Source organism: Eptesicus fuscus, chromosome 12 (genome assembly GCF_027574615.1).
Source record: "Eptesicus fuscus isolate TK198812 chromosome 12, DD_ASM_mEF_20220401, whole genome shotgun sequence".
NCBI lineage: Eukaryota > Metazoa > Chordata > Mammalia > Chiroptera > Vespertilionidae > Eptesicus > Eptesicus fuscus.
The window spans coordinates 84,167,310-84,177,955 of NC_072484.1; the positions used below are offsets into that span (position 1 = coordinate 84,167,310).

Genomic DNA, 10,646 nt, shown 5'->3' on the forward strand with positions numbered 1-10,646 from the left:
ATTTTTATGGTTACTCTGGAGATTACAACATATGTCCATGGATCATCAAATTCTGGTATTAATTATTGCTTGTAACAATTCTTGAAAGTAATTACCTCATAATTCTATTTTTTAATACTTTTATGCCTTTTGTGCTGTTTTACATTTTTTTTAAATATATTTTTATTGATTTCAGAGAGGAAGGGAGAGGGAGAGAGATAAAAACATCATTGATGAGAGAATCATTGATCGGCTGACTCCTGCACGTACCCATGAGCCTGCAACCCGGCCATGTTGCCTTGACCAGAAATTGAACTATAACCTCCTGGTTCATAGGTCGATGCTCATCCACCAGCCAGATGAGATAAAACATGTTTCACAATATTTATAACTTTGAAACTGCTATATCTTTTTAAAAAATTATTTTTAAAAGCATTACATCATAGTTTAATTTTATGTAATTTCTTAGTGTTACATAAAATAATGACATATTTATGTATTTGCAGTCACCTCTTAAATTTTTAGTTCCTTTGTTTTCAGTGGAGAAATGTCTTAGCGTTACTCTAATACCCTTGACGTTGAGTGAGAAAGCAGCAGTTTCTTGTAGAACAGAGAATAGGTCAGCTTGGGCCTCAGAATGACAGTACTGTTACCATTAAGATCTGGCCACATTTAAGCAATAGGTAGAATATGACGGGGGAAGAACAGATGGTTTGGAGAAGATGAACTGCTGTAGAATCTCACCATTCTAGAGAACGTTCCCAAGATCTTTCTAAATCTCCAAATTTATTGGTATCATGTGAATATAACACATTCCCCATAAAGTACTATATTGTATAATCTACTTTATGAAGCTATTAAAATTAATGGTGCCCTGTAATATTTATTATTATACACACTTGAGGCCCAGTGCACGAAATCGCATTTTTTTAGTATCATGGCACATATAAACTAATTACTAAAAGTCTGCAGCATACCAAAAATATATTTTTTGCTGATCTGACAAAAATAATAAGTATAATTTTGATTCATTCACACTGGGCAGCTATTGTTGTGTTGGCTATTATCATTTTTTGCTCTTTGTCTTATTTTTTTGCCAGGGAAAGGTGGGGGTGGTGGTATTTGTTGGGGGGATTTTATATATAAAGGACTTCATTTTATAAATTAATGTTTAGATACTCTTCCATTTCACAGGCATTTACTTGTCTTAGAAATACAGATTGTACCAGTAACATTTGCTATATACTATTATAGAACACTAGAGGCCCGGTGCACAAATTTGTGTACAGGTGGGGTCCAGCTGGCCCGCTCTGATCAGGCCGATTGGGCTGGGCCTGCGGGGGGAGGGGACACGGGAGGTTCACCAGATGGCCCTGCCCCCTATAGGGAGATGGGGCAATCAGGGGTGGGCCAGCCAGGGGGAGGGGCCGTGGGCAGTTGGCCGGCCAGCCTGCCCCCCTGGTCGAAATCCTGGTTGAACTCCCAGTTGAGGGGAGAGTTTGCACACCAAACAAGTCAGTCCAAGACTAATGACGTGGCAATCGGCTGCTAAAATATTTGCTGCTAGTATTAGTGGAGAGAATGGTGTGCCTGCACATAAGGCACGTAAGGGAAATGAATGCAACACAATTATAGTAATCAGTCATTAGCGAATGTTGTAGTTCGTTATTAATAATTATGTATAGCAGGATATTGTAAAACTTAAGTTACAGAATTTTTATTAAAATGTTTCTTACACACCGTTATATTGGCTGGGCCGCAAAAATATTTGTTGTGGGCCACGTGCCGTTTGCCACAAGTTTGACATGCTTGTTTTAAAGAGTACTTGAAATATCTAAGCCTTAGTTTTCTCGTTTTATTTTATCAGTGAAATCAAGATAATGATAACTCTAAGGTTTTCATGCAGGCTAAGTTCACTGAGTTAACGCAGAGAGCCCCTGGTACCGAGACAGCAGATGTACAGTAAATGGTAGCAGTTCAATTTTTGATGTTTTCCCCTTCATTCACAGATGTTTACATCAATCTTTAATATTTTGGGATGGTATTTATTGGCCCTCTACATGTTTAAATTTTTTTTAAAGGAAATGGAAGGTGGAAGGTTTTTGAAAAATTATTAATAGACATTTTTCTACTTTAGAATGTATGCATAAAACACACTTTATTCTAATAAAAATTAAGTGACAGGATTATGTTATATAGTAAATTATTTCTGCTTGCAAATAATATGTTGGTCTGCTTTGCTATAGGATTTAATCTTGTTTGAGTTTACCTCTATTTCCTAAGCCACATGAAGTAACAAGATCAAGGCCGTTTCATTTCTTCACAGGGAAGGTGTTTGTTTGCCAGTGGCAGTCCTTTCGAGCCGGTGAAACTAAGTGATGGGCGAGTGTTCACGCCAGGCCAAGGCAACAATGCGTATATTTTTCCAGGTAAATGTCACCATTATTTACGTTTTAGAGTAATAATTAATGACACATAAATACTTCAGAAATTCTGTAGAATTTAAGATTAAAATGAACAGTGGAATTTACAGGATTTTGGTATGAATGCACAGGGAAACTCAAGAAATTCAGCAGATCCAACTTGCTCTATTTCCTCTGAAAATGTATTTATTCATACAGGGGTGGGCAAAAGTAGGCTTACAGTTGTAATACAGATAAATAATTCAACAATTACAGTTGTGAGTATGCGAAACATAGTTTATTCTTGTATTATTAATTATTTTATTATTTTCCATATAAGCAGCTGTAAACCTGCTTTTGTCCCACCCATATAAGAAGACAGTCATTTTTGCCCCAAACATTTAAATAACTGCATTAAATGTAGATGGACCAGTTACTCTTCTTTAAAATTTTCTATATTTTCCAGAGGCTGGATTAAAATAAGGAAGCTATTAACCATCTGATCTTCCCGTCCTCCCCACTCTATTGGGGAAGTCTTTGAATAGTTTAAAACAAAACCTCTAGACTTTGAGACAAAAGACATAGTTGAGGACAGAGGTGTCAGAAAGTGGGAGATTAAAAGCAAGATCATAGTGACAGTCAGAGTAGGCAGGCCCCATCCTTGGGTTTATAGCTGCCAATCATTTTTAGTTACGAACTCTTGCATATGAGAAACAGTCAAAGATTACTGCCTGGCTGGCATGGCTCAATGATTGAGCACCGACCTATGATCCCGGAGGTCATGGTTCTATTCCCAGTCAGGCACATGCCCGGGTTGTGGACTCCATCCCAGTCAGGGCATGCAGGAGGCAACCAGTCAGTGATTCTCATCATTGATGTTTCTATCTCTCTCCCCCTCCCCCTTCCTCTCCCTATGAAATCAATAAAATAGATATATATTTTTAAAGATTACTAGTCCTATTTGGGAAGAAGGAAAATTAAAAACTATCAATATCATTATGGAGACAAATGATTGCATCTCTGAAACAAGACTTATTTTTTAAAATTATAAAACAAAAATAAGGTCTTCAAAATGAAAATTTTAGTAGCAGAAGGATTAGATGAAGAAGTTGAGGAAGTCACCTAGAAATAGAGCACAGAACAGAGATAGAAATAGAGGAGAGGATTAGAGGAATAGTCCAGGAGGTACAATAGCAGAAAATGGAAATTTCAGGAAGAGAGCACGGGAACACGGGTGGAAGGGCATTATCCAAAGCTTTATGAACATTTCCCCAAATGGAAAGACTCAGGTTTCCAGATACAAAGGGCCTGCCCACTGTGTGCCAAACTCCTCAGTGAAAATGATGCACCTCACGGCATATCATGAAATTACAGAACATTAGCTACACACACAAAAATATCCTACATACTTCCAGAGAGGAAGTAAAAAGATAATCACTGAAAAAGTATCTGGAATCACATTGGCACTGGATCATCACCAATAATGTGGGAAGGTTATTTCTAAACTACAATTCTAAACTCAAACTATCAAAGTGGAAAGTAGGAAAAGAAAAACAAAGAAAAAGAAAGAGATGGTTGAGGAATGTAAGAATTCAATGTAAGATTTCAAAAAATATACCTCCCATGCACTGTTTTTCAGAAAACTACAGGAGAATATATCCTATCAAAAAGAGGTAATAACAAAAAAAACTAGGAAGAAGTGGGATTTAGGAAATAAACTCAACTTAGAAGCAAAGAGAATCCCGATGATAGAGGGATTTTCCAGCATGACAACTCCATATCAAGTGGATTGCAGCCAGATCAGATTTATTCTAAAGGATGAAATTAGAGACTGCATGCGGTAGCTGAAATATTAGAAGAAAATTTAGACAAGTGAATGAATGTTTTGGCATGAAACTATTTCAAATTCTAAAAAAAAAACACTAAAGTCAGGAAAAAAATAGGATAGTAACTTTAGGGAAAACAAAGTTATGCAGAAGAGGAAAAGTAGTCATGATACAGTGTTAATGGATAGCTCAGCTGTGAATAGCATTTATGAAGTCATGGTAAACACTAAATGTTCATTCAATCAAAATGATGGGAAGAAGAGAAAAGGCTGGAAATGTGACAGAAAGCTAACTTATTTCCCACAGGAAGGAGTCAGTGATATTTAAAACTCAGAAGTCAGTCAGAACTATAAGCAAGCTGTTTAAGCGTGAGAGAAATGAATATTGAAACAATCAGCTAAAAGAATTGCAAGTAGTTGTCTCTATAGAGCAAGAAATGGAGGGTTAGAGGTCTGTGGAAATAGTGTTTTTTTGTAACAAATGTCGATAAATTGTATGCATTTGTAATTTTGATAAATGTAAAAACAATATTGGGGAAAACTATTTGATATTTTCTAAAATATTTTTTCTAGTAAATAAGAATTATAGTGGTTAATAAAGATCATTGGATTGTAACTCTCAGATTTCTGTGTGTGTTTTTCTTGGCTGCTTGGGGTTTTTCTGGAGTGGGGTATTCAGAGGGGATGGCTTGCTATTCACTTGCTTTAAATCTGGGAATTTATTTGGCTCCTTTCACAATTTGAAAAGTAGCCTTACTAAATAAACTGTTTAAACTGTATTCTAGGAGTGGCTTTAGCTGTTATTCTCTGTCACACCCGGCATATTAGTGACCATGTTTTCCTAGAAGCTGCAAAGGTAATTATTTTTAACTAGAGGCTCAGTGCACGAAATTCGTGCATGGGGGGTGGGGTGTCCCTCAGCCCAGCCTGCACCCTCTCTAATCTGGGATCCCTCTCACAATCCAGGACTGCTGGCTCCCAACTGCTCGCCTACCTGCCTTCCTGATTGCCCCTAACCACTCCCCTGCCAGCCTGATTGATGCCTAACTGCTCCCCTGCCAGCTTGATTGCCCCTAACTGCCCTCCCCTGCCAACCTGGTCCCTCCTAACTGCCCTCCCCTGTAGGCCTGGTCCCCCCCAACTGCCCTCCCCTGCTGACCCAGTCACCCCTAACTGCCCTCACCTGCCAGCCTCATTGCCCCTAACTGCTCTCCCCTGCTGGTCTGGTCCCCCCCGCCCCAACTGTCCTCCCCTGCAGACCTATTCCCCACCACCCCCCCCACCCAACTGCTCTCCCCTGCAGGCCCGGTCGCCCCCAACTTCCCTCCCCTGGAGGCCTGGTCACCCCCAACTTCCTTCCCTTGTAGGCCTGGTCACCCCCAACTTCCCTCCCCTGCTGGCCATTTTGTGGCAGCCATCTTGTGTCCACGTGGGGGCAGCTATCTTGTGTGTTGGAGTAACAGTCAATTTGCATATTATTCTTTTATTAGATAGGATATTGTTTAGTTATTTTATAAAGGATGAATTATAAAGATTAAAAGCAGAAAGAAAAAGAATGAGTTAAATCTGACTTATGAATGTAAAGGAAGTTACTCATCCATTGCTCTTTTGATTTGCCCATCTACTTTTGCATAAAATTATTTTTAGCATGATTTTTCAAATGTGTGATCGTAAGCTATGAATCCTTTCATATTTATAACACATCTACTATACCTGTATTATATGTATCTGAAAGTAACATATTGTGACATAAAATATAACTCCTTGTGAGTATTTAATGACAATTACAGATTTATTTGGAATAATTGCAACACCAATTATTGACAGTATGAGTTTTGAAGAACTCACATTGATACAGATGTTTATGTTATTTTCTTTTTTTTAAAAAATATATTTTATTGATTTTTTACACAGAGGAAGGGAGACGGATAGAGAGTTAGAAACATCAATTAGCTGCCTCCTGTACACCTCCTACTGGAGATGTGCCCGCAACCAAGGTACATACCCTTGACCGGAATCGAACCTGGGACCCTTCAGTCCACAGGCCAGCGCTCTATCCACTGAGCCAAACGGGTTAGGGCTATGTCTGTTTTCATAGTAGCTGTTGTAATTATGCCAAACTCTGTATGTTAAGTAGAATATATTAATAAGTCTTTAAATCTGGTTATTTCTTTATTGTTTAGTAGTGAACAGTTTTAATTTCTGCAGTAGTTTAAGTGTATTCCTGCTAGAAATAGGAGAATTATATTATCTGTATTTCTGCTCCTCAACCCTTTCTATGTTTCATTAGGTCTTTATTATTCTGTGTTATTTAAACAAACAAACATACCGTTCTATTTTTCTCTTTAGGCACTGACAAGTCAATTGACGGATAAAGAGCTAGCTCAAGGGAGACTTTATCCCCCTTTTTCCAATATTCAGGAAGTTTCCATTAACATTGCTATTAAAGTAAGTAATAGTTTATACCTCTTCACATAAATTTTAATAGAATTTTCTTATGTAAGTAACACAAGTTTATTAGAGAAAAGTTTGAAACATTTAGAGAGCGCAAAGAAGAAATTTTAGTTCACCCATATTCTACCAGAATATAACCCACATTATTATTTTGGGTTTGTTGCCTTCTAATCTTTTTTCTTCCCAAACTCATACATATATAAGCACACACATGCCCAGTCACCAGTACCTATTTTTATAATTGGGTTGTCACTGCACTTTTTCCCACTTAATGTATTATAAGTCTTTTCCCATGTAAATCAATAATAATTCTCTCTTTGTTATTATGTCAGAATTAGTTTAACCATTTCTCCTTGGACATTTAAGTGTTTTTCATTTTGGTAGAAATAAGTCTTTATGTGCATTTGTGATTGTTTTTCCTTAAGATAAATTTCTAAATTATAAGGACGAACGGTGTTAACATGCTAAGGCTACTGATTCATATTGCCAAATATTTCTTCAGAAAAAAGTACTGATTTACATAGTACCTATTAGATATGAGTGTATTTGTTTTCCCACACCTTTGCCCATACTTAGAATTATTATTTTTAAATCTTATATATTTAATAGATGAAAATTATCTTATTTTTATTTAAAGCACTTATTTTATTATTAGATTGAAGAATACTTTGTGTTTAGTGAGCAATCATACTTTTTTGTGAAATACCTATTCATGGCCTGTGCTTGTTTGTATGTTATATGTCTTTCTACTTTTTTAAAAAATATATTTTTATTGATTTCAGAGCGGAAGGAAGGGGGAGAGAGATAGAAACATCAATGATGAGAGAGAATCATTGATTGGCTACCTCCTGCACACCTCACACGGGGGATCAAGCCTGCAACCTGGGCATGTGCCCTGACCAGGAATCAAATCATGACCTCCTGGTTCTTAGGTCTACACTCACCACTGAGCCATGCCAGGCAGCTCTTTCCACTTTCTGATTCTGACTTATAAGAGCTCTTTATTAAGGACTAGAGGCTGGATGCACAAAATTCAGGCAAGGGGCTCAGCCTTCGCAGTCCCAGCTGCCCCGGCCGGCCCTCTCAGCCCCGGCTTCATCCGGAAGGTCTTCTGGACGGTCATTCTGTTATTCGTTCTAATTAGCATATTAGCTCTTTATTATATAGGAATAGAGGCCCGCTGCATGAAAATTCATGCATTGGAGGGGGGGTCCCTCAGCCCGGCCTGCCCCCTCTCATAGTCTGGGAGCCCTCAGGGGTGGGAGGCCACCCGGCGATCAGGGGAAGGTGACGCCCCCCTCACACCTCTGCTGCTGCCACTGCCAGCAGCGCAAGCCTCAGCCCGCCCTGGTTGCCTGAGCCTTGAGCGGCCCTGGGCAGCTGGGCAGCCACCATCTGAGGCTTGCCTGTGCCTCGGGCATCGGCTGGGCAACTGCCATCCAAGTCTTGTCTGCGCCTTGGGTGTCAACTGAGCAGCCGCCATCCGAGGCTTGCCTGTGCCTCAGGCTGGCCCTGGGAAGCTGGGGGACTGAGCGGACTGGGAGACTCCGGAGGCAGGTGTGCAGCATGGTTTGCCCTGCCTGGAGGCGGGCCCAGCCATGCCATGGGCCTGCCTCCCCGGCAGAGCTGAGGGAACTGGGCGCCACCATCTTGTGGCTGTGGGTGCCTCCATCTTTGAGGGCGTGGCAGTCAATTAGCATATTACCTTTTTATTGGCTGTGGGTGTTGCCATATTTGTGAGGGTGTGAGGGTCAATTAGCATATTCCCTCTTTATTAGATAGAATAGTGATCCTTCTATTTGCTGTGGTTCAGGTGTCCCGTTGTCAATTATTCTAAACTTAGAATTGTTTTATGTACCATTTTTCAAAAGCTTTTTCACGAAATTATTTGTTAATTTATACATTGTTTCTCATCTTTATAAGTGTTAATGCCTTCTCCCACTCCAAAATTATATAAATATCTACCTGTGTTTTCTAATAACATAAAACTTTTTAATCACACAGGTTTATTTTAGTATATGTTGTGAGACAGAGAAACTTTTTTTTCGGAGTAGTAACCAGTTGTTTCACCACCAGTTGATCGAGAATACTGCTTTTATTAGCATACAATTTTTTAATCTGTTACTGGGAATCTGTTCCTGATCATATTTATCTATCATTATGCACTGTTTTAATTACTATATTAAAACAGTGCATAATGATAGATAAATATAAATATACTAATAAAATACATAGTATATTATTTGATACTATGTATTTTCTGTCATTATGGTTTTTCAGTATTGTCTGTTCTCAACTCTTTATTCTTTTGGATGAATTTTTATATCAGTTCTTTGAGTTTAAACAAAACCCTGCAACTATGTATACAACTATGTCATATTTATAAGTTAAATAGGTAAAATTGAGTCTTTCAGTATTGACTCATCCCCATTTAGTATCTCTCTCCACTCAAGGTTTTTTGAGTTTAAGTCTTTCAATATACTTCTGTTGTTTTCTTCACCTAAATGTGGCATGTCTCTTATTATTTTCCTAGATACTTAAAATTGTTTGTAAATAAGATTCCTCGCTGGTCATTTCTGTTATATATTCTTATTTACTTTTCAGGTTACAGAATACCTGTATGCTAATAAAATGGCTTTCCGATACCCAGAACCTGAGGACAAGGCCAAGTATGTTAGAGAAAGAATATGGCGAAGTGAATATGACTCCATGCTGCCAGATATGTATGAATGGCCAGAATCTGGAATAAGCCCTCCCGCGCTACCAGAATAGACGCACCCACCAATAAATACTGTCTGTGCTTCAGGGAACCCCTTTTTTCAGACAAAAATATAATGTTCTCAAATTTATGGGGATTTTTTTCTGTGTTTTATTGTCCCCCACTGCTTTGCCAGACTTATTTTTCCCATGAATCTACACTTCTGTGTGGGTAGATGTGTCAACTACATTGTTAATGCCCACTGGCACCCTGCCACCAAATAGCCATAATGCTTTCATTCTGATTTGTAGCTCATACGACATCAAAGAGATGTTTAAAATGTATTTTAAATGTCCACCTGTGCTCTTGATCACACTTGCCCAAGTATTTGCTATTTACTATTCTCTATATATATAAAACCCTAAGCGACCGAACGACCAGTCAACTGGTTGCTATGCCATGCACTTACCACCAGGGACATATGCTCAACACAGGAGCTGTCCCCTGCTGGTCAGTGCGCTCCCACAGCCAACCTCCCATGGCCCCTCCCCCTGGCCGGCCAACCTCCCACAGCCCCTCCCTCTGGCCAACCTCCTACAGCCCCGATCACCGGCCAGGCCAAGGGACCCCACCTGTGCACGAATTCGTGCACCTGGCCTCTAGTAGGTAATAATTTCTCACCGAGCTCTTTTGAGGGCTACTAATATAACTGACTTCTGTGGAGATGAGTACACAGTATGAGGAAAAGGCCAAATTTAACCAAATTCTAAGAACAAATTGTCTGTCTAAAATTTTTTTATTTCTTCTTCATGCTCTGAAATTCCTTTCCAGTATCTAGAGCTAGAGAAATATGAAAAATATACCCTATTATTTATTTCCTAAAACTAAATTAAGGCTTAACTATAACATTGTAAGAGAGAAATGGGAAACTACTGCTGCTTTTAGACAAATAAAAAAATAGTCATTGAGCCTGTAATAATGTCAACATTAAAACATTTAATTTAAAAAGTCATTGTTTTTAACAGTGTATAAAAATCATAGTGTAACTTTTTTATTTAATAAAGGAAATAACTTCAATTTAATTGCTTCAGTTATGCTATTTTATTGCTCAGGTAGAAATTTAGCTTTGCTTATTATGAAAAACATATTTTCATCTTAATTTCTAGATGATTCTAAGGAGAGGGGTATAGGATGCATAAATTATGATTAACATCATGACTTTTAACAAATTAGTCAGATGTTTCACATCTAAATGAGTCATATTTAACTGAAGAAGTCATACCCCTCT

General features: G+C 38.5%; 1 protein-coding gene across 2 annotated transcripts in view; it reads left to right on the forward strand.

Annotated features, from left to right (window-relative positions):
* Positions 1-9,509, forward strand: part of ME2 (malic enzyme 2) — a 48,936-nt gene extending 39,427 nt beyond the window's left edge. For both annotated transcript variants that reach the window (XM_008148290.3, XM_054723677.1), the window contains exons 13-16: positions 2,306-2,408; positions 4,992-5,062; positions 6,556-6,654; positions 9,265-9,509. In XM_008148290.3, the coding sequence (XP_008146512.1) occupies positions 2,306-2,408; positions 4,992-5,062; positions 6,556-6,654; positions 9,265-9,432 (441 nt within the window). In that variant the 3' untranslated portion in view covers positions 9,433-9,509. The remainder of the gene's footprint in view (positions 1-2,305; positions 2,409-4,991; positions 5,063-6,555; positions 6,655-9,264) is intronic.
* Positions 9,510-10,646: the final 1,137 nt, after the last annotated feature.